The sequence below is a fragment of the Fringilla coelebs genome (genome assembly GCF_963513975.1).
Source record: "Fringilla coelebs genome assembly, chromosome: 4".
Lineage (NCBI taxonomy): Eukaryota > Metazoa > Chordata > Aves > Passeriformes > Fringillidae > Fringilla > Fringilla coelebs.
This window is the reverse complement of record NC_140032.1, coordinates 1,688,206-1,715,188: the sequence shown is the minus strand read 5'-3', so window position 1 is coordinate 1,715,188 and position 26,983 is coordinate 1,688,206. Positions and strand designations below refer to the sequence as shown.

Below are 26,983 nucleotides of genomic sequence, written 5' to 3'. Positions count from 1 at the left end.
TTTTTGGGTGAATTTGCCCAGTTTTGGGGTGGATTTTACCGGTTTTGAGGTGGATTTTCCCACTTTGGGGTGAATTTTCCCAATTTTGGGGTGGATTTGTCCAGTTTTGGGGTGAATTTTCCCAGATTTGGGGGGAATTTCCCAGTTTTGTGGTGAATTCGCCCAGTTTGGGGTGTCTGCTCCTACTTTTTGGGTTAAATTGTCCAGTTTGGGGTGAATTTTCCCAGTTTGGGATGACCCGTTCCAGTTTTTGGGTTTTCATGCCCAGTTTTGAGGTGAATTTCCCAGTTTTAGGGTGGATTTTCCCAGTTTTGAGGTGAATTTCCCAGTCTTGGGGTGAATTCTCCCAGTTTTGGGGTGGATTTTCCCACTTTGAGCTGGATTCTCCCAGTTTGGGGTGAATTTGCCCAGTTTGGGGGACTAGTTCCAGTTTTGGGGTGAATTCTCCTGGTTTTGGGGTGGATTTTACCGGTTTGGGGGGGGAATTTTCCCACTTTGGGATGACCAGTTCCACTTTTTGGGTTTCCATGCCCAGTTTTGGGGTGGAGTTTCCCACTTTGGGATGACCAGTTCCAGGTTTTGGGTTTCCATGCCCAGTTTGGGGTTAATTTGTCCAGTTTGGGGTTAATTTGTCCAGTTTGGGGTGAATTTTCCCCATTTTGGGGTGAATTCTCCCAGTTTTGGGGTGGATTTTCCACTTTGGGGTGAATTTGCCCAGTTTGGGAGAATTTTCCTGGTTTTGGGATTTCCCAATTTGGGATGACCAGTACCAGTTTTTGGGTTTCCATGCCCAGTTTTGGGGTGGATTTGCCCACTTTGGGGTTTCTGTGCCCAGTTTGGGGTGAATTCCCCCAGTTTGGAGAGAATTCGGCCAGTTTTGCGGTATCAGCGCCCAATTTAAGGTTTTCTGTACCCATTTCTGGGGCACAGAACTCCCAGTTTTGGGGTGTCAGTGCCCATTTTTGGGGTTTCAATGTTCACTTTTTGGGGTGTCAGTGCCCATTTTTGGGGTGTATTCTCCCTTTTTTGGGGTGTATTCCCCCATTTTTGGGGTGTCAGTGCCCATTTTTGGGGTGTATTCTCCCACTTTTGGGGTGTCAGTGCCCATTTTTGGGGTGTATTCCCCCATTTTTGGGGTTCCAGCGCCCACTTTGGGGTGACTTTGCCCACTTTGGGGTTTTTGTCCCCATTTTGGGGTGTCCCCTGCCCCGGCCCTGCCCTCACCCAACGTGGCCGCCGCGGGGCTCTGACGTCACACCGGGGTGTGACCCTGACGTCACCACGTGGGCGTGCCCCTGACGTCACCACCCGCGCGCAGGGCGCCCCCTAGCGGGCCCGTCCCCGCCATCCCCCGGAGGTGACAGCGGACAGGGGAGGGTGGCACTGTCCCCTCGCCCCTCGGGGGGCTCTGGTGGCTTTGGGGCGGCCCTGGGAATGTGGGGAAGGAGCCCCCGCCCCATTCCCGACGGGAATCCCGGGGGATAGATCCCGTCCCCCCCCACAGTGACCCCAAATCCCTCCCCCATTTGGGGACCCCCGGTGTCCCCACTGGGGACATTTGGGGCGCAGATCCCGAAGGAGCCCAGCCCGGGAATGGGAGAGGAGGGAGCGGGGTGGGATGGACACATGGACAGTGGGATGGACGGATGGACAGATGGACACTGAGATAGAGGGATGGACGAATGGACAGTGGGATGGAGGGATGGGCACTGGGATGGACAAGTGGATGCTGGGATGGAGGGATGGAGGAATGGATGGATGGATGGATGGATGGATGGATGGATGGATGGATGGATGGATGGTGGATGGATGGATGGTGGATGGATGGATGGATGGATGGATGGATGATGGATGGATGGATGGATGGACAGATGGACACTGGGATGGACAGGGGGACGGATGGACAGACAGTTGGACATAAGGATGGGTGTGGGCATGGACAAAAGGACAGCGGGATGTCTGAACAGTGGGATGGACGGACAGATGGACAGACGGATGCTGAGATCGGTGCAGCTGTTGTTGGATGGACACCAGGGTGGACGAGATCACGGACAGATGGACACAGGGACGGACAGCTGGACACTGGGACGGATAGAGGGACTGGGATGGATGGACACAGGGATGGACACAGGGATGGACAGAGGGACACTGGGATGGGTGGACACTGGGATGGATGGATGGATGGATGGATGGATGGATGGATGGATGGATGGATGGATGGATGGATGGATGGATGGATGGATGGATGGATGGATGGATGGATGGATGGATGGACGGACACTGGGATGGACAGATGGACGCAGGGATGGATGGGGACAGGGATGGACAGAGGGACACCGGGATGGACAAGGACACGGACGCCCGTGGGACCCCTGGCACCCCTTTGGGGACACGTTGGGGTCACTTTGTGCCACCCCTGGCACCTGCTTGGGGTCCCCCCAGGGTGTCCCCCCCAAGGGACACATTGGGGTCACTTTGTGCCATCCCCAGCACCCATTTGGGGACACACTGGGGTCACTTTGTGCCACCTCTGGCACCCATTTGGGGTCACCCTAAGGTGTCCCCCCAGGGGACACACTGGGGTCACTTTGTGCCACCCCTGGCTCCTGTTTGGAGTCACCCTGGGGTGTCTCTGGGGACACATTGGGGTCACTTTGTGCCACCTCTGGCACCCATTTGGGGTCACCCCAGGGTGTCCCCCCAGGGGAAACATTGGGGTCACTTTGTGCCACCCCTAGATCCCATTTGGGGACACATTGGGGTCACTTTGAATCACCTCTGGCACCCATTTGGGGACACATTGGGGTCACTTTGTGCCATCCCTAGATCCCATCTGAGGACACGTTGGGGTCACTTTGTGCCATCCCCGGAACCCTTTGGGGTCACCCCGGGATGTCCCTGGGGACACATTGGGATCACTTTGTGCCACCTCTGGCACCCATTTGGGGACACATTGGGGTCACTTTGTGCCACCTCTGGCTCCCGTTTGGGGTCACCCCGGGGTGTCCCTGGGCCCTATTTGGAGTCACCCTGGGGTGTCTCTGGGGACACATTGGGGTCACTTTGTGCCATCCCCAGCACCCATTTGGGGACACGTTGGGGTCACTTTGTGCCATCCCCAGCACCCATTTGGGGTCACCCTAAGGTGTCCCCCCAGGGGACACATCGGGGTCACTTTGTGCCACCTCTGGCACCCGTTTGGGGTCACCCCAGGGTGTCCCCCCAGGGGACACATTGGGGTCACTTTGTGCCACCTCTAGATCCCATTTGGGGACACATTGGGGTCATTTTGTGCCGCCTCTGGCGCCCGTTTGGGGTCACCCCGGGGTGTCTCTGGGGACACGTTGGGGTCACTTTGTGCCATCCCTGGTATCCGTTTGAGGACACATTGGGGTCACTTTGTGCCATCCGTAGATCCCATCTGAGGACACGTTGGGGTCACTTTGTGCCATCCCTGGAACCCTTTGGAGTCACCCTGGGGTGTCCCTAGGGACACGCTGGGGTCACTTTGTGCCATCCCTGGAACCCTTTGGAGTCACCCTGGGGTGTCCCTAGGGACACGTTGGGGTCACTTTGTGCCACCCCTGGTATCCGTTTGGGGACACGTTGGGGTCACTTTGTGCCATCCCTGGCTCCCGTTTGGGGTCACCCCGGGGTGTCCCTGGGCCCTATTTGGAGTCATCCTGGGGTGTCTCTGGGGACACATTGGGGTCACTTTGTGCCACCTCTGGCACCCATTTGGGGTCACCCCAGGGTGTCCCCCCAGGGGACACATTGGGGTCACTTTGTGCCACCCCTAGATCCCATTTGGGGACACACTGGGGTCACTTTGTGCCATCCCTGGAACCCGTTTGGGGTCCCCCCGGGGTGTCCCTGGGGACACATTGGGGTCACTTGGTGCCACCTCTGGCTCCCGTTTGGGGTCCCCCCGGGGTGTTCCTGGGCCCTGTTTGGAGTCACCCTGGGATGTCCCTGGGGACACGTTGGGGTCACTTTGTGCCATCCCCGGCACCCATTCGGGGTCCCCCCGGGGTGTCCCTGGGGTCACATCGGGGTCTCTCCTCGCTCCCGCCGAGCCCCGTTGGGGATTTCTCGGGGGTCTGTCCGGGGGTCTCCCCTCGGGGTGCCCGGCGCCCCCCGCGCGGCGCGGGGAGGGACCGCTCCTCCCCGGAATGATGTCAGCCTGGCCGGCCGCGGCCCCCGCCTCCCCCGGCGGCTCCGGCCCTGCCTCCCCGGGGAGGCGGCGGCGGCGGCGGCGGTGCCGGGATGGCCCGGGCCGGTGGGGCGGCGGCGGCGGCGGGGCGGCGGCAGCGAGCGCTGCTGCTGCTCATGGTGCTGCTGCCCGAGCCGGGCCGCCGGGGCCGGGCCGGGGGGCGGCGGAGGCGGCGGGGAGAGGGCGGCGATGGCGCTCCCGGGACCCCCGGGCCGCCCCCCGGCCGCCCGCTGCTGCTGCTGCTGCCGCTGCCGCCGCCGCCGCCGCTGCCTCCGCCCCGCGCCGCCGCCGCCGCCGCCCGCCCGGTAACGGAACCGAGCCCCCGCCCCCGGCCGGGCCCCCCCGGCCGCCTCCACTCCTCCCCTGCGCCTCGGCCGGCCCTCCCTCCTTCCCTCCCTCCCTCCCTCTCGGCGAGCCTCCATCCCTCCGGTGCCGCGCTCCATCCCTCCACTCCTCCTCCGAGCCTCCCTCCATCCCTCCCCCCGCCGCGCTCCATCCCTCCTCCGAGCCTTCCTCCCCACCCCTCCTCTCCCTCCTTCCATCCCTCCCTCCCTCCCTCCATCCTTCTACTCCTCCTCCGGGCCTCCCTCCATCCCTCCCTCCGCCGCGCTCCATCCCTCCACTCCTCCTCCGAGCCTTCCTCCCTCCCTCCCTCCTTCCTCCCCATCCCTCCCTCCACTCCTCCCTCCCTCCCTCCCTCCCTCCCTCCCTCCCTCTCCCCCCGCGCCTCCCCCCGCCCCTTCCCCTCCCCTCACTTGGCTCCGGGGCTCCTCCAGCTCCAACTTCTCGGGCTCTGCCCCCTCCCGCCCCCTCCTCCCTCCCCCCGACCCCCCCTCCCCCCGATCCTCCCCCTCCCTCTCCCCTCCCTCCCTCCCTCCGCAGATGCCGCTTCCCCGGCGGCCGGGACGGCGGCCCCCGGCACCTGCCCGGTGCTGAGCCCGGGGCTGGGGGGGTCCGGGGGTCCCCCTGAGCCCCCGGTCATGTTCTCGGTGCAGGAGGCGCTGCCCCGCGGGGGGGTCCCCATGAAGGAGGAGCCGCTGAGCGCGGGGCTCCCCGCCGGCCGCTGGCTGCAGGGCACCGGCATCCTGGACGCCAGCACGGCGGCGCAGAGGTAAGGGGACAGCCTGGGGACAGCCTGGGGACAGCTCGGGGACAGCTTTGGGACAGCTTTGGGGCAGTCTGGGGACAGCCCGGTGGCTCCGGGGGCTGCGGGATGGACGCAGCCCGAGCTCCGCGGGCATCCCGGGCTCGGTGGGCATCCCGGATTCCGCGGGAATTCCGGGGGCTGGAGGTGTCCCAGGGGCTGTGGGCATTCCCGGGGCGGTGGGCATCCCGGTTTTTGTGGGTATCCCTGGAGTTCTGGGCATTCCAGGGCTCTGGGCATCCTGAGCTCCTCGGGTTTCCCAGCTTCCGTGGGCATTCCAGGGGCTGTGGGTGTGCCAGGCTCTGTGGGCATCCCAAATTTCCACGGGCGTCCCCGGCTCTGCTGATATCCCGGATTCCAGGGGCATCTCGGGCTCTGCAGCCCTCCTGGGCGCTGCGGGCATTCCAGGGGCTGCGGGCATCCTGGGCTCTGGGAGTGTCCTGGGATCCACGGGAATTCCAGGGGCTGTGGGCATCCTGGGCATTCCAGGATATTCCAGGTCCTGTGGGCATCCTGGGCTCTGGGAGTGTCCTGGGATCCACGGGAATTCCATGCCCTGTGGGCGTCCTGGGCCCCCGTGGGCATCCCTGCTCCCGTGGGCATTCCGGTGTCCTGGGTCCCCCCTTTTTCCTGGCATTCCTTGGGCCTCTGGATCCCCTCTCCCGGTGCCCTGAGCATCCCGGGATCCCCGCGGGTTTCAGCGGCCAGGGATTTGTGATGGGAGCTGTGCCCATCCCTGCCCTTTTGGGGGGCTCACATCCCATTCCTGACTTTTCCAAGGGGCTCAAATCCCATTCCTGACTTTTCCGGGGGGCTCAAATCCCATTCCCTGCCCTTTTGGGGGGCTCAAATCCCATTCCCTGCCCTCCTGGGAACTCAAATCCCATTTCTGCCTTTTCCAAGGGGCTCAAATCCCATTCCTGCCCTTTTTGGGGGCTCAAATCCCATTCCCTGCCCTTTTGGGGGGCTCAAATCCCATTCCCTGCCATCCTGGAGGGCTCAAATCCCATTCCCTGCCCTTTTGGGGGCTCAAATCCCATTCCTGCCTTTTCCAAGGGGCTCAGATCCCATTCCTGCCCTTTTTGGGGGCTCAAATCCCATTCCCTGCCCTTTTGGGGGGCTCAAATCCCATTCCCTGCCCTTTTTGGGGGCTCAAATCCCATTCCCTGCCCTCCTTCAGTGTCCCCTGTCCCTCTCTCCCGCCTCTGCCCGGAGGGGTCAGTGCCACCCCTGTCCCATGTCCTGCTGTCCCCTCTGCCACGTTCGGGGTGTCCCTAAGTGGCCGTGGTGGCTCCCTGGGGTCCCCCCAAAACTTCGGGATGCTGGAAAACCTCAGGGAACCCCACCCCAAAGGGACCCCAGTGCGGCCACCGCCGCGGTGACAGCCACCCCCAGGGGTGACAATGTGACACAGCTGGGGGACAGCAGTGCCAGGCTGGAGTCCCAGGGAGGTGCTGGCCTTGTCCCTGTGTCCCCAAAGACTCCTCGGGACGCCCTGCAAGGGGACAGAGGGACACTCCCGGGGCTGGCAGTGGTGACAGGGACGTGTCACCGAGCGGGCAGTGTGGGGTGTCCCCTCCCGCCCTCCCTGTGCCACCCTGGTGGCAGCTGGGCGTGTGCCACCGTGCCAGGAGTGCCACGCGTGGGGACACCTGGCTGGGGGAGGGGGGGGGGTGTTACCCGCACCCCACAAACACCAGCGTCCCCCTCGCGTGTCCCCATGGCCACCGCAGTGTCCCCAAGGGTTGTCACCGACTTCCTGCGCCGTGGGGTGGCACCGGGACCCTCCCGTCCCGCAATGTCCCCAAAGGCTTGGCCCCGAGCTCCGGGGTCTCCCTGCGGGTCCGGGGTGACCCCCGCGGTGTCCCCGCGGTGGGGTGGGGTCCCCGCGCCCCCCGAGCCCCCCGGGAGCCGCTTTAGGGCCGTGCCCGGGGCCGCCGCCGCTTTCCTGGAAGCGCCGGGGCCGCGGCTGCTTGGAAATGCTTGATTGCCTTTAATAATTAATTAACGCGGCGGGCGGGGCTGGCAGCGCGGGGGGGACACGGCGGGGGACAGCGGCGACAGCCAGAGCCACCCCCCGCCTGTCGCCGAGGGCATTTGTGGGGTGCGGAGGGGAATTTTTGGGGTTGGAAGGAGCGGCGGGCGCCGCTGTCCCGTCGTAGCGGGGGGACAGTGAGGGGACAGAGGTGTCCCCGCGGGGGTGGGACCCTGAGAGCAAAGCCACCGGCGCGGGGAGGGGACAAGGGACACGCCGCGGTGTCCACGGCGGGTGTGGGGACATGGTGTGACCCGTCTGTAGGCGCGCACAGGTGTTGTCGCCTCGCCAGGTGTGGCCCCGCGGGTGTCCCTGGGGACAGTTTGGGACCCCGCGAGTGACCCTGGGGACACTTCGGGACCCCGCGAGTGACCCTGGGGACACTTCGGGACCGCGGGGAGCGGCTGAAGGAGCTTGTCCTCAGAGAAACGTCCCCAGAGTGTCGCCAAGGTCCCCAGGGGCTGGGTTCGCGCGTGGCCCCGGCTGTGGCGGGGGTGACACTGGGGACCCGCTGCGCTGCTGCCGGGGGGACACCGAGGGGACAGGGGCCACAGCGCGGTGGGGACACGGTGACAGTGACGGGCACTGAGCTGGAGCCATCGTCCCTGAAGCGGCTCTGCTGTCACCGTCCTGTCACCGCGGGTGTCGGGGCAGGGACGGCAGCGGTGACAGCGGTGGCACTGAGGGGTGGCAGCGCGGGTGGCTTGGGCGGGGAGGGCTCAGGGATGTCCCCCTGTCACCTTCTGTCGCTCGTGTCCCCGATGCCAGGGGCAGGATGTCCCCATCTGTGTCCCCTACTCCGGACAGGGATGGTGTGCTGGGGACGGGCTGGTGGCCTTGGGGACAGGCTGGTGGCCCTGGGGACAGGGTGCTGGAGGTTTTGGGGGTCCCAGTACAGAGTGCTGGGGGTCCCAAGGACTGGATTTGGGGATTCTGGGATTTGGGGATTTTGGGTTTTTGGGTTTTTGGGATTTTGGGGTTCTGGGAAGGGGTGCCAGGGGTCCCACGGAGGAGGATCCGGGGGTCCCGGTGCTGAGATTTTGGGTGTCCCAATATCGGGGTGAGGGGGTGCTGGGGGTCCCCAGGATGGGGCGCTGGTGTCCCGTGGGGGAGATTTTGGGGGATCCCCAGGATGGGGCGCTGGGGTCCCACGGAGGGGGTTTTGGGGGGTCCCAGTGCTGAATTTCTGAGCGTCCTGGGAATGGGGTGCTGGGGGTGCCGGTGTCGGATGGAGGAGGTTTTGGGGTTCCTGGTAATGGGGTGCTGGAGGTGCCGGTGTCGGATGGAGGAGGTTTTGGGGTTCCTGGTATTGGGGTGCTGGGGGTCCCTGGGGCTGAGTTTCCACGTGTCCTCATGCTGGGGTACTGGGGGTCCCCAGGACCGGGGTGCTGGGGGTGCCGCTGTCCCATGGAGGAGGTTTTGGGGTTCCTGGTGGTGGGGGTCCCCGGGATGGGGTGCCCAGGATTGGGGTTCTCAGGGATGGGGATCCCCAGGATTTGGGTTCCCTTTGCTGCGGATCCCCAGGACCGGAGTTCTTAAGGACGGGGATCCCGGGGATGGGGTGCTGGGGGTCCCCGGGGTGGGTCCCTGCGGGTTTTTGGGGGTTCCCGGTGCTGGGGGTCCCCAGGGGTGGGATTCTCAGGGATGTGGATCCCCAGGATTGGGGTTCCCGGTGCTGGGGGTCCCCAGGATTGGGGTTCTCGGGTATGGGGGTCCCCAGGGCTGGGATTCTCAGGGATGTGGATCCCCAGGATTGGGGTTCCCGGTGCTGGGGGTCCCCAGGATTGGGGTTCTCGGGTATGGGGATCCCCAGGATTGGGGTTCTCGGTGCTGGGGGTCCCCAGGACTGGGGTTCTCAGGGATGGGGATCCCCAGCATTGGGGTTCCCGGTGCTGGGGGTCCCCAGGGCTGGGATTCTCAGGGATGTGGATCCCAAGGACTGTGGTTCTCAGGGATGGGGATCCCCAGGATTGGGGTCCCCAGCGCTGGGGCTCTCGGGGTTTGGGGTTCTGGCCGCGGGGCTCCGGGCGCCGCGGTGCCGGGGCTGTGGCCGTGGCGCTGTCGCTGTCGCGGCTGTCCCCACCCACACGGTGGCCTGTCGCAGCGGGGTGTCGCTGGCCCGCGCTCACTTCGAGAAGCAGCCCCCGGCCAACCTGCGCAAGTCCAACTTCTTCCACTTCGTGCTGGCCATGTACGACCGGCAGGGCCAGCCCGTGGAGGTGGAGCGCACCTGCTTCATCGACTTCGTGGAGAAGGAGCGGGTGAGAAACCCCAAAAACCCCAAAACCGCCCCAAAAAAAGCCCAAAACCGCCCCCCAAAAACCCCAAAACCGCCCCCAAAAACCCCAAAACCGCCCCCCAAAAAGCCCAAAACCGCCCCCAAAAAGCCCAAAACCGCCCCCCAAAACCCCAAAACCGCCCCCAAAAAACCCCAAAACCGCCCCCCAAAAAGCCCAAAACCGCCCCAAAAAAGCCCAAAACCGCCCCCAAAAACCCCAAAACCGCCCCCAAAAACCCCCAAACCGCCCCAAAAAAGCCCAAAACCGCCCCCAAAAACCCCAAAACCGCCCCAAAAAAGCCCCAAAACCGCCCCCAAAAACCCCCAAACCCCCCGCGGGGCCGCCCCCGCTCGCAGCCGCGGCTGAGGCCGGAGCGCGCCCCCAAATCATGGCACGAGTGACCCCAAAACGGGGTGGGAGGGACACGGAGTGACCGGGAGGGGACATCGGGTGGCCGGCTGACCCCTCGCCGTGAATTTTTTTGTCCCCCGAACCCCTCCAGGAGCAGAACGGGGAGAAAACCAACAACGGGATCCACTACCGGCTGCAGCTGCTCTACAGCAACGGTGGGCGCGGGGCTCCGGGGGGCTCCGGGCGGGGTTGGGGGTGTCCCCGAGGGGAGGTGACAAGCGGGGTGACCCCTCCCTCCGCTGTCCCCACAGGGCTCCGCACCGAGCAGGATTTGTACGTCCGCCTCATCGACTCCATGTCCAAGCAGGTACCGAGACCCCGAATCCCCCCCAAAATCCCCCCAAATCCCCGCGGGGAACATCTGGATGTCGCTGCGGCCACATCTGGCCGGGGGGCGGGGAGGTGGCGCCGGTGGCGGGGCTCGGGAGCGCCTCCCCGGTGCCACCCCGGTGTCGCGGCTGTCCCCTCGGTGTCCCCTCCAGGCCATCATTTACGAGGGGCAGGACAAGAACCCCGAGATGTGCCGGGTGCTGCTGACGCACGAGATCATGTGCAGGTGGGTTGGGGACAGCCGGGGGGGACAGGGGTGTCCCCAAGGTCCCTTCAGTGCCCGCCCCTGGTTACCGACCCCGTGCTAATTAACGGGCCGGGCCCGCGCCGCTCATTAACCCCGCGACAGGGGACAGGCCACCCCCGGCGTCCCCTCGTGGCTGGGGACTGCGGGTGGCCCTGCTGTGTCCCCTGGGGGTGACAGGGACGGGTCTCCAGCCCCTTCAGAGCCACCCAGGGGTGACACGGACGGGTCCCCAACCCCTTCAGGGCCACCCAGGGGTGACAGGGACGGGTCCCAAACCCCTTCAGAGCCCCCCAGGGTGACAGGGACGGGTCCCCAACCCCTTCAGAGCCAGCCGGAGGTGACAGGGACGGGTCCCCAACCCCTTCAGTGCCACCCAGGGGTGACAGGGACGGGTCCCCAACCCCTTCAGTGCCACCCAGGGGTGACAGGGACGGGTCCCCAACCCCTTCAGAGCCACCCAGAGGTGACACGGACGGGTCCCCAACCCCTTCAGAGCCACCCGGAGGTGACAGGGACGGGTCCCCAACCCCTTCAGAGCCACCCAAGGGTGACAGGGACGGGTCCCCAACCCCTTCAGAGCCACCCAAGGGTGACACGGAGCCCCGGGGACCCCCAAATCTGTCCCCAACTCCATAAAGGGATGGAAAAGTGACACCCCCGAGTGTCCCCCCTGCTGTGTCCCCTCCCCACTGTCCCCTCTGTCCCCACCCCTGAGCGACGGGGCTGTCTGGGGGGGAGGCACGGGGACGTGGCACGTCCCCCCCGGGGTTTGGGGGTCCCCTCAGCCCTCGCTGTCCCCTGATGTCACTGGCTGTCCCCTGATGTCACCTGCTGTCCCCGTGTCCAGCCGCTGCTGTGACAAGAAGAGCTGCGGGAACCGCAACGAGACCCCCTCGGACCCCGTCATCATCGACAGGTGCTGGGGACACTGGGGACACTGGGGACATCGGGGACACTGGGGACATTGGGGGACATCGGGGACATCGGGGACACTGGGGACATCGGGGACATCGGGGACACTGGGGACATTGGGGACACTGGGGACATCGGGGACACTGGGCACACTGGGGACATCGGGGACACTGGGGACATCGGGGACATCGGGGGACCTCATGGTGACCTGGAGGGGGTGGCAGCCACCGGCGGTGTCCCCAAGCTTGGGGACGTGCTGCTGATTAGCCAAGGGACAGCAGAGGGCACTCCGGGTGTCCCCAGGGGGGTGACAGATGTCGCATCAATAATGGAGGTGGCGCCGGCGCGTTGGGGACATCCCAGGGTGGCCGTGTCCCCGTCCCTGAGGTCCCTCTGTCCCTGTCCTGGTGTCACCTCCCTGGTGCCCCCAAGCCAAGCCCAGGGTTGTCACTTGTTGTCCCCGTGTCACTGCCACTGTCGCGTGTCCCCTGTCCCGCAGGTGTCCTGGGGCTGTCCCCACGATGGCACTTTTGGGGTCACCGCTGTCCCTTTGGGAGGTGACAGCCGATGGTTGGTGGCAGTGTCCCAAATGTCCCAAATGTCCCAAATGTCCCAAATGTCCCAAATGTCCCTGCGTCCCCTCCCCTGCCTCTGGATTTTTGGGGGGTCCCCCAGTGCCAGGGGTGTCCCCAACCTGTCCCTCCCGTCCTCAGCACTTTTGGGGTGTCCCCAGTCTGCCCCCAAGGGCTTTTGGGGTGTCCCCAACCCCCCGTCGCCATCCACGGGACTTTTGGGGCGTCACCCAGTGCCCCAAAACTTTTGGGGTGTCCCCAGCCCCCTGTCCCCATTCCCAGGACTTTTGGGGGGTCACCCAGTGCCAGGCGTGTCCCCAACCTGTCCCCACCATCCCCAGCACTTTTGGGGTGTCCCCAGTCGGCCCCCGAAGGCTTTTGGGGTGTCCCCAACCCTCTCTCCCCACTCCCAGGGTTTTTGGGGGGTCACTCGGGGCTTTTGGGGGGGCACCCAGCACCAGGAGTGCCCCCAACTTCTCCCCCAGCCCCAAAACTTTTGGGGTGTCCCCTGTTCCCATCCCCATCCCTTTGGGGGGGTCAGGCAGTTCCAGACATGTCCCCAACCTGTCCCCCCCCCCCGAACTTTTGGGGTGTCCCCTGTCCCCATCCCCGTCACTTTTGGGGTGTCTCCAACCCCCTCTCCCCATCCCTGTTACTTTTGGGGTGTCCCCACTCCCCATCCATATGAGTTTTAAGATGTCCCCAATCCCCATTCCCATCCCTGTCACTTTTGGGATGTCCCCAATCCCCTGTCCCCATCCCCATCACTTTCGGGGTGTCCCCTGACCCCATCCCCGTGGCTTTTGGGGTGTTCCCTGTCCCGATCCCTGTCACTTTCGGGGTGTCCCCAACCCCCTGTCCCCATCCCCGTCACTTTTGGGGTGTCCCCTGTCCCCAACCTGCCCCGCGGCTTTCGGGGTGTCCCCATCCCCGTCACTTTTGGGGTGTCCCCTGTCCCCATCCCCGTCACTTTTGGCGTGTCCCCAATCCCCTGTCCCCATCCCCGTCACTTTTGGGGTGTCCCCTGTCCCGATCCCTGTCACTTTTGGGGTGTCCCCATCCCCCTGTCCCCATGCCTGTCACTTTCGGGGTGTCCCCTGTCCCCATCCCCGTCACTTTCGGGGTGTCCCCAATCCCCATTCCCATCCCTGTCACTTTCGGGGTGTCCCCAATTCCCTGTCCCCATCCCCGTCACTTTCGGGGTGTCCCCTGTCCCCTGTCCCCATCCCCATCACTTTCGGGGTGTCCCCATCCCTGTCACTTTCGGGGTGTCCCCTGTCCCCCTCTCCGTGCCTTTCGGGGTGTCCCCTGTCCCCATCCCCGTCACTTTCGGGGTGTCCCCTGTCCCCATCCCCATCACTTTTGGGGCGTCCCCAATCCCCATTCCCATCCTCATCACTTTCGGGGTGTCCCCTGTCCTCATCCCCGTCTCTTTCGGGGTGTCCCCTGTCCCCATCCCCGTCACTTTCGGGGTGTCCCCTGTCCCCATCCCCATCACTTTTGGGGCGTCCCCAATCCCCATTCCCATCCTCATCACTTTCGGGGTGTCCCCTGTCCTCATCCCCGTCTCTTTCGGGGTGTCCCCTGTCCCCATCCTCATCAGTTTTAGGGTGTCCCCTGTCCCCATCCCCATCCCCATCACTTTCGGGGTGTCCCCTGTCCCCATCCCCGTGGCTTTCGGGGTGTCCCCATCCCCATCACTTTCGGGGTGTCCCCATCGCTGTCACTTTTGGGGTGTCCCCAATCCCCTGTCCCCATCCCTGTCACTTTCGGGGTGTCCCCATCCCCGTCACTTTCGGGGTGTCCCCTGTCCCCTCCCCGTCCCTTTCGGGGTGTCCCTGTCCCTGTCGGGGGGTCACGCAGGGCCAGCCGTGTCCCCAGCCCCCCGCGGGGCCCCCCCTGTCCCCCGTGTCCCCGTGTCCCCCCCCGGGCCAGCCCCGCTGGTTTGAGAGCGCGCTAAGTGCCCCTCTCGCGGCGTTAATCAAATTACCCGGCTGCGAAAATTGACGCTTCTCATTAATTAGCCACGATTATGCTAATTGCGCATTCAAATTTATGCGCCGCGAGCAGAAGGTGCTCGGCAGCGGCGCCGGGCATTTGCATATTCAATGGTAATTAGCCATGCTAATTAATGCGCCGGCCCCGTATTTTTAACTCGCGGGGGTTCAGCCCCAGCCCCCCTACCTGGGGCGGGATTTGGGGGGTTTCGGGGGGGATTTTGGGGTTTTTTTGGGGGGGGTTTGGGGTTCCCCCCCGGCCGCGCTGTGCTGGGGGTGGCGGGGCCGTTTTTGGGGCGTTTTTGGGGCGTTTTCGCGGCGTTTTTGGGGCGTTTCCCGGCGTTTTGCAGCTCCTTCCTTGCCCTGATTACCCCCCGCGGGGCGGGAATGGGATTGTGGGAATGTGGGGAATGCGGGGACCCCCCCCCCCTTTTCCTGACTCGTCCCATAAGGTGGGACCCCCTTTCTGTGGGGTCGGGACCCCCTCAGCGTGAGATCCTTTTTGTGGGGTCCCCCTTTTCCGTGGGGTCCTAGAAATGAGATTCCTTTTTGTGGGATCCCCTTTTTGTGGGATCCCCTTTTTGTGGGATCCCCTTTTTGTGGGATCCTCTAAATGAAACCCCTCTTTGTGGGATCCCACATTTTTGCAGGATCCCCCTATTTTCGGGATCCCCCTTTTCCGTGGGGGATCTGATTTTTGTGGGATCCCCTTTCCCCGGGATCCCCTTTCCATGGGATCCTCCCCTCCATAGCTGCTCCTTTTTATGGGGTATCTTCCCCAAGAAATCCCTTTTTTGTGGGATCTCCTCATCCATGGGACCCCTTTTTTTGTGGGATCCCTTTCCCTGGGACCCCCTCTCTGTAGGACCAATTTTTCCTGGAAACCCCTTTTCATGGGATCCCTTTTCTATGGGATCCCCCTTTCCATGGAACTCCTTTTTTGTGGGATCCTTTTCCCCCATGACCCTTTTTTGTGGGATCCCCTCTCCCTGAAACCCCTTTTTTGTGGGATCCCCTTTTTGCAGGATCCCCTTTTTGCAGGATCCCCTTTTTTTGTGGGATCCCCTTTTTGTGGAATCCTTGGGGTCCTTTTCCCACTGGGACCCTTTTTTTTCTGGGATCCCTTTTTTGTGGGATCCCCTCTCCCTGAGACCCCTTTTCCGTGGGATCCCCTTTTTTGTGGGATCCCCATTCTCTGGGACCCCCTTTTTGGGGATCCGCTTTCCATGTAACCCTTTTTTTGTGGGATCCCCTTTTTTGTAGGATCCCCTTTTTATGGGATCCCCATTCCATGTAACCCCTTTTTTGGGGGATCCCCCTTTTTTGTGGGATCCCCATTCCATGTAACCCCTTTTTTGGGGGATCCCCCTTTTTTGTGGGATCCCCATTCCATGTAACCCCCTTTTTATGGGATCCCCTTTCCAGGTAGCCCCTTTTTTGTGGGATCCCCCTTTTTTGTGGGATCCTCATTCTCTGGGACCCCCTTTTTGTGGGATCCCCTTTCCATGTAACCCCTGTTTTGTGGGATCCCCTTTTTTGTGGGACCCCCTTTTTTGTGGGATCCCCATTCCCTGGAATCCCCCTCCGTGTTCCCCCAGCCTGACCCGGGGCTGGCCCCATTTGGGGTCCCCCAGATGTCCCCAAACCCTGTGTGACCCCAGGGATCCCAGTGTCACCCCCGGCGGGATGGGGACACTGGGATGGGGACAGGAGGGACACTGGGATGGGGACAGGGAGGGACACTGGGATGGGGACATGGGATGGGGACAGGAGGGACACTGGGATGGGGACATGGGATGGGGACACGGACACTGGGATGGGGACAGGAGGGACACTGGGATGGGGACACTGGGAGGGGGACACTGGGATGGGGACAGGGAAGGACACTGGGATGGGGACACTGGGATGGGGACATGGGATGGGGACAGGAGGGACACTGGGATGGGGACACTGGGATGGGGACAGGGAAGGACATGGGATGGGGACAGGAGGGACACTGGGATGGGAACCTGTGTGTCCTCCACCCCGTTGTCCTCGATGTCCCCAGTGCCATGGCAGGGGGGACACTTGGGGACGGGTGGGATGGGGACACTGGGATGGGGACAGGGTGACACAATGGGGTGGGGACAGGAAGGGACAGAAGGATGGGGACAGTGGCTAGGGACAAGGTGGGGACACTGGGGTGGGGACAGTGGGATGGGGACAGGATGGGAACATTGTGTTGGGGACACTGGGATGGGGACGGAGCAAGACAGGGATGGGGACAAGAAGGGACAGTGGGATGGGGACACTGGGATGGAGATGGGGACAGAATGGGGACACTGGGATGGGGACAGAGTCGGGCACTGGGGTGGGGACAGTGGAATAGGGACAGGGTGGGACACCAGGATGGGGGTGGGGACAGTGGGATGGGGACAAGAAGGGACAGTGGGATGGGGACAGTGGGATGGGGATGGGGACAATGATGGGGTGGTGACAAGAAGGGACAGCGGATTGGGGACACTGTGGGGACACTGGGATGGGACAGGATGGGGACACCAGAATGGGGACAATGATGGGGTGGTGACGAGAGGGGACAGTGGGATGGGATAGGGATGGGGACAATGATGGGGTGGTGACAAGAAGGGACAGCGGATTGGGGACACCATGGGGACACTGAGATGGGGACACCAAGACATGGATGGGGACACTGGGATGGGGACAATATAGGGACACCTGGATGGGGACAATGATGGGGTGGTGACAAGAGGGGACAGCGGATTGGGGACACCATGGGGACACTGGGATGGGGACACTGTGGGGACACTGGGATGGGGACAAGATGGGGACACCAGAATGGGGACAATGATGGGGTGGTGACAAGAATGGACAGAGGATTGGGGACACCATAGGGACACTGGGATGGGGACACCAAGACACGGATGGGGACACTGGGATGGGGACAATATAGGGACACCTGGATGGGGACAATGATGGGGTGGTGACAAGAAGGGACAAGAGATTGGGGACACCATGGGGACACTGGGATAGGGATGGGGACAATGATGGGGCGGTGACAAGAAGGGACAGTAGATTGGGGACACCGTGGGGACAAGATGGGGACACCAAAATGGGGACAATGATGGGGTGGTGACAAGAAGGGACAGCAGATTGGGGACACCATGGGGACACCAAGACTGGGGACACCATGGGGACCCCAAGACTGGGGACACCGTAGGGACACGTTTGTCCCCTATTTTATTTTTAATTTTTTTTTTTCCCCAAAAATTTCAGGTTTTTCCTCAAGTTTTTCCTCAAGTGCAACCAGAACTGCCTGAAAAACGCCGGGAACCCGCGGGACATGCGGCGCTTCCAGGTGACACTTGGGGACATGGCTGAGAGGGGGGTGGGGACACCGAAAAGGGGCTCAGGCGACCCCAAAAAGATTTCCCAAAGGGGTCGAGGGGAATTGGGGGCTCGATTCCCCCCGTCCGGGGGGAATCGAGCCCCCAATTCCCCTCGACCCCTTTGAAAATCCCAAATTTGCTGCCACCCTGTAGAAGGTGACACTTCCAGGTGGCACTTGGGGACATTCGTGGAGGAGATCCCAAAAGGGGGTGCAGGTGACCCCAAAAGGATTCCCCAAAAGGGTCAAAGGGGTTTGGGGACTCAATTCCTCTCTACCCCTTTGGAAATCCCAAATTTACCACCACCCTAAAATATCTACCACTACCCTATAAAAAACCCCAAATTTTGACCCCAAAAAGGGGTTCAGGTGACCCCAAAAAGATTTCCTAAAGGGGTTGAGGAGAATTGAGTCCCCAATTCCTCTCGACCCCTTTGAAAATCCCCAAATCCGCCACCACCCTAAAAAATCCACTGCCACCCTATAAAAGGTGACACTTGGAGGTGGCGCTTGGGGACATCACAGATAGGGTGGAGGGCACCCCAAAAAGGGGTTCAGGCGACCCCAAAAAGTTTCCCCAATGGGGTTGGTGGGAATTTGGTCTCCAACTCCCTTTGAACCCTTTGAAAATCCCAAATTTCCCGCCACCCTAAAAAATCGATCGCCACCCTATAAAAACCCCTAAATTTCGACCCCAAAAAGGGGGGGGGGTGAGGTGCAGATGGCCCCAAAAAATTCCCCCAAAAATGGGGGCTCGATTTCCCCAGTTTGGGGTGAATTGAGTCCCCAAATCCTCTCGACCCCTTTGAAAAATCCCAAATCCGCCACCACCCTAAAAAATCTACCACCACCCTATAAAAACCCCCAAATTTCCACCCCAAAAGGGGTGCAGGCAACCCCAAAAGGATTCCCCAAAGGGGTTGAGGAGAATCGAGTCTCCAACTCCCTTTGACCCCTTTGAAAATCCCAAATTTGCCACCACCCTGTAGAAGGTGACACTTCCAGGTGGCACTTGGGGACATTCGTGGAGGAGATCCCAAAAAGAGGTTCAGGCGACCCCAAAAGGATTTCCTAAAGGGGTCAAGAGGAATCGAGTCCCCAATTCCCATTGGCGCCTTTGAAAATCCCAAATCCGCCACCACCCTAAAAAATCTACCACCACCCTATAAGAAACCCCAAATTTTGACGCAAAAAGGGGTGCAGGCAACCCCAAAAGGATTCCCCAAAGGGGTTGAGGAGAATTGAGTCTCCAACTCCCTTTGACCCCTTTGAAAATCCCAAATTTGCTGCCACCCTATAGAAGGTGACACTTCCAGGTGGCACTTGGGGACATTCGTGGAGGAGATCCCAAAAAGGGGTTCAGGTGACCCCAAAAGGATTTCCTAAAACGGTCAAGGGGAATCGAGTCTCCAACTCCTCTCGACCCCTTTGAAAAATCCCAAACCCGCCACCACCCTAAAAAATCCACTGCCACCCTATAAAAGGTGACGCTTGGAGGTGACGCTTGGGGACATCACAAATAGGGTGGAGGACACCCCAAAAAGGGGTTCAGGTGATCCCAAAAAGATTTCCCAAAGGGGTAGAGGGGAATTGGGGGCTCGATTCCCCCCGTTCGGGGGGAATCGAGCCCCCAATTCCCCTCGACCCCTTTGAAAATCCCAAATTTACTGCCACCCTATAAAAGGTGACACTTCCAGGTGGCACTTGGGGACATTCGTGGAGGAGATCCCATAAATGGGTTCAGGTGACCCCAAAAGGATTTCCTAAAACGGTCAAGGGGAATCGAGTCTCCAACTCCTCTCGACCCCTTTGAAAAATCCCAAACCCGCCACCACCCTAAAAAATCCACCGCCACCCTATAAAAACCCCAAATTTCGACCCCAAAAGGGGGGTTGTGGCCCAGATGACCCCAAAAAATTCCCCAAAGGGATCGAGGGGAATTGGGGACTCGATTCCCCTCCCCATTCTCGGGTCCCCAATTCCCCTCGACCCCTTTGTCAAAATCCCAAATTCACCGCCACCTTAAAAAATCCACTGTCACCCTATAAAAACCCCAAATTTCGACCCCAAAAGGGGGGGTGTGGCCCAGATGGCCCCAAAAAATTCCCCAAAGGGATCGAGGGGAATTGGGGACTCGATTCCCCGCCCCATTCTCGGGTCCCCAATTCCCATTTACCCCTTTGTCAAAATCCCAAATTTCCCTCCACCCTAAAAAATCTACCGCCACCCTATAAAAACCCCAAATTTCGACCCCAAAAAGGGGTTCAGGTGACCCCAAAAGGATTCCCCAATGGGGTTGATGGGAATTGGGTCCCCAATTCCCCTCAACCCCTTTGAAAATCCCAAATCCGCCACCACCCTAAAAAATCCACTGCCACCCTATAAAAGGTGACACTTGGAGGTGGCGCTTGGGGACATCACAGATAGGGTGGAGGACACCCCAAAAAGGGGTTCAGGCGACCCCAAAAAGTTTCCCCAATGGGGTTGGTGGGAATTTGGTCTCCAACTCCCTTTGAACCCTTTGAAAATCCCAAATTTCCCTCCACCCTAAAAAATTGATCGCCACCCTATAAAAACCCCTAAATTTCGACCCCAAAAAGGGGTTCAGGTGACCCCAAAAGGATTTCCCAATGGGGTCAAGGGGAATCGAGTCCCCAATTCCCATTGACGCCTTTGAAAACCCCAAATTTCCCTCCACCCTAAAAAATCCACCGCCACCCTATAAAAAACCCCAAATTTCGACCCAAAAAGGGGGGGTGAGGCCCAGATGGCCCCAAAAAATTCCCCAAAGGGGAATTGGGAGACCCGAGAACGGGTGGGGGAATCGAGTCCCCAATTCCCCTCGACCCCTTTGTCAAATCCCAAATCCGCCACCACCCTAAAAAATCCACCACCACCCTATAAAAACCCCAAATTTCGACCCCAAAAAGGGGTTCAGGTGACCCCAAAAGGATTCCCCAATGGGGTCGATGGGAATTGGGGGCTCGATTTCCCAGGTTTGGGGTGAATCGAGTCCCCAATTCCCCTCGACCCCTTTGTCAAATCCCAAATTCACCGCCACCCTAAAAACCCCACCGCCGTCCTATTATAAAAAAAAACCCCAAATCCGACCTGAAAACCCCAAAATCTCCGCCCCCCGCCCCCCCCGGTCGCAGCTGGGTCCCGGCCCCCCCCGGGGTTCATCAGGGCTCGCTAACGAGATGTTAATTATGACATTTCGGTGATTAACGACCCCATTTGCATCGCGGCAGCGGCGGCGCGAGCGCGGCGGGAAAAGGGGGGGGGGGTTTGTGGGATTAGGGGGGGACGGGGATCGGGGGGGTTCCCTTTTAGGGGATGGGGGACCGGGGGGGTCCTACAAGGGGTTTGGGGTGTCCTGGAGGGGTCCTGAGGAGGGGTTTGGGGTCACCTGGGGGAATTTGGGGGGGTGGGGGTGACCCTAAAAGGGGTTTGGGGTCCACTGTGGGGAATTTGGGGTACTGGAGATGACCCTAAAGGGGGTTTGGGGTTCCCTGGGGGAATTTGGGGGACTGGAGATGACCCTAAAGGGGGTTTGGGGTCTCCTGGAGGGGTCCTGAGGAGGGGTTTGGGGTCTTCTGGGGAATTTGGGGCACTGGGGGTGGCTCTAAAAGGGGTTTGGGGTTCCCTGGGGGGGAATTTGGGGGAGTGGGGGTGACCCTAAAAGGGGTTTGGGGGGCCCCGAGGGAGCCTCGGGGGGGTTTAAGGTCCCCTGGGGAATTTGGGGCACTGGGGGTGACCCTAAAGGGGATTTGGGGTCCCCTGTGGGGAATTTGGGGTACTGGAGATGACCCTAAAAGGGGTTTGGGGTTCCCTAGGGGGAATTTGGGGGACTGCAGATGACCCTAAAGGGGGTTTGGGGTCTCCTGGGGAATTGGGGTGAGTGGGGGTGGCCCTAAAAGGGGTTTGGGGTTCCCTGTGGGGAATTTGGGGCACTGGGGGTGACCCTAAAAGGGGTTTGGGGTTCCCTGGGGGAATTTGGGGGACTGGAGATGACCCTAAAGGGGGTTTGGGGTCTCCTGGAGGGGTCCTGAGGAGGGGTTTGGGGTCTCCTGGGGAATTGGGGGAGTGAGGGTGATCCTAAAAGGGGTTTGGGGGGTCCTGGGGGGAATTTGGGGCACTGGAGATGACCCTAAAAGGGGTTTGGGGGGTCCTGGAGGGGTCCCGAGGGGGCCTTAGGGGGGTTTGCGGTCACCTGGGGGAATTTGGGGCACGGGGGGTGGCCCTAAAAGGGGTTTGGGGTCTCCTGGAGGGGTCCTGGGGGGGGTTTGGGGTCTCCTGGGGAATTGGGGGGGTGGGGGTGGCCCTAAAAGGGATTTGGGGTTCCCTGGGGGGGAATTTGGGGTACTGGAGATGACCCTAAAAGGGGTTTGGGGGGGTCCTGGAGGGGTCCTGGGGGGGTTTGGGGTCTCCTGGGGAAATTTGGGGGGGTGGGGGTGGCCCTAAAAGGGATTTGGGGTCCCCTAGGGGGAATTTGGGGCACTGGGGGTGACCCTAAAAGGAGTTTGGGGTCTCCTGGGGAATTGGGGTGAGTGGGGGGGGGACCCTAAAATGAATTTGGGGTCCTCTGAGGGGAATTTGGGGGAGTGAGGATGATCCTAAAAGGGGTTTGGGGGGTCCTGGGGGAAATTTGGGCCACTGGAGATGACCCTAAAAGGGGTTTGGGGTCTCCTGGAGGGGTCCTGAGGAGGGGTTTGGGGTCACCTGGGGAATTGGGGGAGTGGGGGTGGCCCTAAAAGGGGTTAGGGGTCCCCTAGGGGGAATTTGGGGGACTGGAGATGACCCTAAAGGGGGTTTGGGGTCCCCTGGGTGTCCCCTGGGTGTCCCGGGGGAGGAGCTCGGCAGTCTGGGGGTCCCCTGGGGGGGCTGGCGAGCCCAGGCTGTGAGGGCCACCCTGGGGCCACCGCTGTGACACCGTGGGGACACCATGGGGACACCACAGCTGGCCCCTCTGTGGGGTGACAGGGCTGTGACACCATGGGGACAGCACAGGGACACCATGGGGACAGCACGGGGACAGCATGGGGACAGCACAGGGACACCTCACACAGCGTCCCTGAGGTGTGACAGGGGTGGGGACACTGTGGGGACATCGTGGGGACACCACACACGGGTGTCCCTGCAGGGTGACAGGGCCATGTCAGGGGAGGGGACATCGTGGGGACGCCACAAACATCATCCCTGTGGTATGACAGGGATGGGGACAGTGTGGGGACATCGTGGGGACACCACACACAGCGTCCCTGCACCATGACAGGGATGGGGACACCGTGGGGACACCACCCACAGCGTCCCTGCGCTGTGACAGGGCCATGTCAGGGGAGGGGACATCGTGGGGACGCCACAAACATCATCCCTGTGGTATGACAGGGATGGGGACAGTGTGGGGACACCATGGGGACACCACACACAGCGTCCCTGTGGTATGACAGGGATGGGGACACTGTGGGGACACCACACACAGGTGTCCCCGCAGCGTGACAGGGCCATGTCAGGGTAGGGGACACCCTGGGGACATCGTGGGGACACCACACACAGCATCCCTGTGCTGTGACAGGGCTGTGACAGGGGAGGGGACACCATGGGGACATTGTGGGGACACCACAAACATCATCCCTGTGGTGTGACAGGGATGGGGACACCATGGGGACACCGTGGGGACACCACCCACAGCGTCCGTGCGCCGTGACAGGGCCGTGACAGGGGAGGGGACACCATGGGGACATTGTGGGGACGCCAGACACAGTGTCCCTGCACCGTGACAGGGGAGGGGCCATCCCTGGGACACTGCAAGGCCAGCCGGCGGTGTCCCCGGCGCGCAGGCAGGGGGTGACGTGTCCCTGTGTCCCTGTCCCCGCAGGTGGTGGTGTCCACCACGGTGCACGTGGACGGCCACGTCCTGGCCGTGTCCGACAACATGTTCGTGCACAACAACTCCAAGCACGGCCGGCGCGCCCGGCGCCTCGACCCCTCCGAAGGTCAGGGGACACTGGGGACACTGGGGACACCGTGGGGACACCGTGGGGACACCGTGGGGACACCGTGGGGACCCTGCCAGCCTGGCCTGGCACCCCCCAGTGACACCCGTGTCCCCACCGCGCTGTCCGCAATGCTGGGCTCGTTCGTGGTTGGGTGTCTGTGGGTGCCTCCCCATCTGTGTCACCTTGGGGACATCTTGGGGACATCTTGGGGACATCTTGGGGACACGTTTTGGGACCCTGCCAGCCTGTCCTGGCACCTCCTGGTGATACCCGTGTCCCCACCGCGCTGTCCGCAATGCTGGGCTCGTTCGTTTTGGGTGTCTGTGGGTGCCTCTCCATCTGTGTCACCTTGGGGACATCTTGGGGACATCTTGGGGACGTGTTTTGGGACCCTGCCAGCCTGGTCTGGCATGCCACTGGGTGTCACTTGTGTCCCCACCGCGCTGTCTGCAATGCTGGGCTCGTTCGTGGTTGGGTGTCTGTGGGTGCCTCCCCATCTGTGTCATCGTGGGGACATCTTGGGGACATCTTGGGGACATCTTGGGGGCGTGTTTTGGGATCCTGCCAGCATGGCCTGGCACACCCCAGGGTGATCCCTGTGTCCCCACTCTGTGTCCCCACCCTGTGTCCCTGCCCATCCATGTTGGGTGTCCCTGGGTGCCTCGGTCTGTCCCCACCCGTGTCACCGTGGTCACGTGTGCGTGTCCCCAGTCATGTCCCTGTGGCCACCTGTGTGTCCCCGGCCGTGTCTGTGTCCCTGTGTCCCCATATCGATCCCACTCCATGTCCCTGTGGCCACCTGTGTCTGTCCCAGTCCATGCCCTCATGTCCCCATCCATGTCCCCATCAATGTCCCCATCCATGTCCATGTCCCCATGTCCCCATGCCTGTCCCCATGCCTGTCCCACTCTGTGTCCATGTCCCTATGGCTGTCCCCATGTCCCCATGCCCCCACCCCACCACCCCGAAGCACCCCCCATCCCTCTGTCCCCACCATCACTGTCCCTGTCCCCTCCACCCCTCTGTCCCTGCCATTGCTGTCCCCACCATCACTGTCCCTGTCCCCTCCACCCCTCTGTCCCTGCTATCACTGTCCCTGTCCCCTCCACCTCTCTGTCCCTGTCCCCCCCGTCACTGTCCCTGTCCCCTCCACCCCTCTGTCCCTGTCCCCCCCCAATCACTGTCCCTGTCCCCTCCACCCCTCTGTCCCTGCTATCGCTGTCCCTGTCCCCTCCACCTCTCTGTCCCTGTCCCCCCCGTCACTGTCCCTGTCCCCTCCACTCCTCTGTCCCTGTCCCCCCCAATCACTGTCCCTGTCCCCTCCACCCCTCTGTCCCTGCTATCGCTGTCCCTGTCCCCTCCACCTCTCTGTCCCTGTCCCCCCCCCAGTCACTGTCCCTGTCCCCCTCCACTCCTCTGTCCCCCCCTCTGTCCCTGTCCCCCCCCAGTCACTGTCCCTGTCCCCCTCCACTCCTCTGTCCCCCCATCTGTCCCTGTCCCCCCCCCAGTCACTGTCCCTGTCCCCTCCACTCCTCTGTCCCCCCCCCTGTCCCTGTCCCCCCCCAGTCACTGTCCCTGTCCCCCTCCACTCCTCTGTCCCCCCCCCCTCTGTCCCTGCGCCCCCCCCACGTCTGTCGCTGTCCCCTCCAGCAGCCACCCCCTGCATCAAGGCCATCAGCCCCAGCGAGGGCTGGACCACGGGCGGTGCCACCGTCATCGTCATCGGGGACAACTTCTTCGATGGCCTCCAGGTGCTCTTCGGCACCGTGCTGGTGTGGAGCGAGGTACGGCCGGCCGGGGGTGGCGCGGGGACACGGCGGCGACACGGCGGGGACGCCGGGCTGAGGCCGTGTCCCCCCCGCAGCTGATCACCCCCCACGCCATCCGCGTGCAGACCCCCCCCCGCCACATCCCGGGGGTCGTGGAGGTGACACTGTCCTACAAGGCCAAGCACTTCTGCAAGGGCGCGCCGGGACGCTTCGTCTACACCGGTGAGGGACGGCGACAGCGGGGACAGCGGGGTGGGGACAGCGGGGGTGGGGACAGCGGGGTGGGGACAGCGGGGATGGGAGAGCGGGGTGGGGACAGCAGGGCCGGGTGGGGACAGCGGGGCTTGGCTGGGGACAACGGGGTGGGAACAGCGGGGGTGGGACAGTGGGGCTGGGGACAGCGGGGATGGGGACAGAGGGACTGGGGACAGCGGGGTGGGGACAGCGGGGTGGGGACAGCAGGGCCGGGTGGGGACAGCGGGATGGGACAGCGGGGATGGGGACAGCGGGGCTGGGGACAGCGGGGGTGGGTGGGGACAGCGGGGGTGGGGACAGCAGGGCCAGGTGGGGACAGCGGGGGGGGGACAGCGGGGGTGGGACAGTGGGGTGGTGACAGCGGGGCCGGGTGGGGACAGCGGGGCTTAGCTGGGGACAGCGGGGCTGGGGACAGCGGGGCTGGGACAGCGGGGACAGCGGGGGTGGGACAGCGGGATGGGGACAGTGGGGCTGGGGACAGCTGGGGTGGGGACAGCGGGATGGGACAGTGGGGCTGGGGACAGCGGGGTGGGGACAGCGGGGATGGGACAGCGGGGATGGGGACAACGGGGTGGGACAGAGGGACTGGGGACAGCGGGGGGGGGACAGTGGGGCTGGGTGGGACAGCGGGGCTGGGGACAGCGGGGCTGGGGACAGCGGGGATGGGACAGTGGGGCTGGGGACATCAGGATTGGGGTGGGAACATCGGGGCTGGACTGGGGACATTGGGACTGGGGTGGGGACATCAGGGTTGGGATGGGCACATTGGGACTGGGGACATCGTGGCTGCACAGGGGACATTGGGACTGGGGTGGGGACGTTGGGATTGGGTAGGGACATCAGGGGTGGGGACATCAGGACTGGGGACATCAGGATTGGGATGAAAACATCGGGACTGGGGTGGGGACACCTGGGATTGAGATGGGGACACCCAGGAAAGGGATAGAGGCTGCTGGGATTGGGATAGAGATGACTGGGATTGGGATGGGGACATTGGGATTGGGATGGGGACACTGGGATTGGGATGGGGACATTGGGATTGGGGTGGGGACACCTGGGATTGAGATGGGGACACTGGGATTGGGGTGGGGACACTGGGATTGGGGTGGGAACACATGGGAGTGGGGTGGGGACATTTGGATTGGGGTGGGGACACCCAGGATTGAGATGGGGACATCGAGAATGGGATGGGGACGCCTGGAAATGGGATGGGAACACCTGGGAATGGGGTGGGGACATTGGGATTGAAATGGTGACACCTGGGATTGGGATAGAGGTATCCTGGAATTGGGATGGGGACATCGGGATTGGGATCGGGACACCCAGGATTGGGATGGGAACAACCTGGGATTGAGATGGGGACATTGGGATTGGGGTGGGGACACCTGGGAATGGGATGGAGAGCACTGGGATTGGGATGGGAACACCTGGGGTT

At 62.4% G+C, this 26,983-nt stretch overlaps 1 protein-coding gene across 1 annotated transcript in view; it reads left to right on the top strand.

Annotated features, from left to right (window-relative positions):
• Positions 1-4,266: 4,266 nt before the first annotated feature.
• LOC311152731 (transcription factor COE4-like) overlaps positions 4,267-26,983 on the top strand; it is a gene marked incomplete at its 5' end in the record, with an annotated part of 28,334 nt that continues 5,617 nt past the window's right edge. Inside the window, 11 exons of the mRNA XM_084204037.1 lie at positions 4,267-4,518; positions 5,209-5,324; positions 9,497-9,653; positions 10,174-10,237; positions 10,334-10,389; positions 10,565-10,638; positions 11,507-11,575; positions 17,414-17,495; positions 23,404-23,521; positions 25,175-25,308; positions 25,389-25,515. Of these exons, the coding sequence (XP_084060163.1) occupies positions 4,267-4,518; positions 5,209-5,324; positions 9,497-9,653; positions 10,174-10,237; positions 10,334-10,389; positions 10,565-10,638; positions 11,507-11,575; positions 17,414-17,495; positions 23,404-23,521; positions 25,175-25,308; positions 25,389-25,515 (1,249 nt within the window). The remainder of the gene's footprint in view (positions 4,519-5,208; positions 5,325-9,496; positions 9,654-10,173; positions 10,238-10,333; positions 10,390-10,564; positions 10,639-11,506; positions 11,576-17,413; positions 17,496-23,403; positions 23,522-25,174; positions 25,309-25,388; positions 25,516-26,983) is intronic.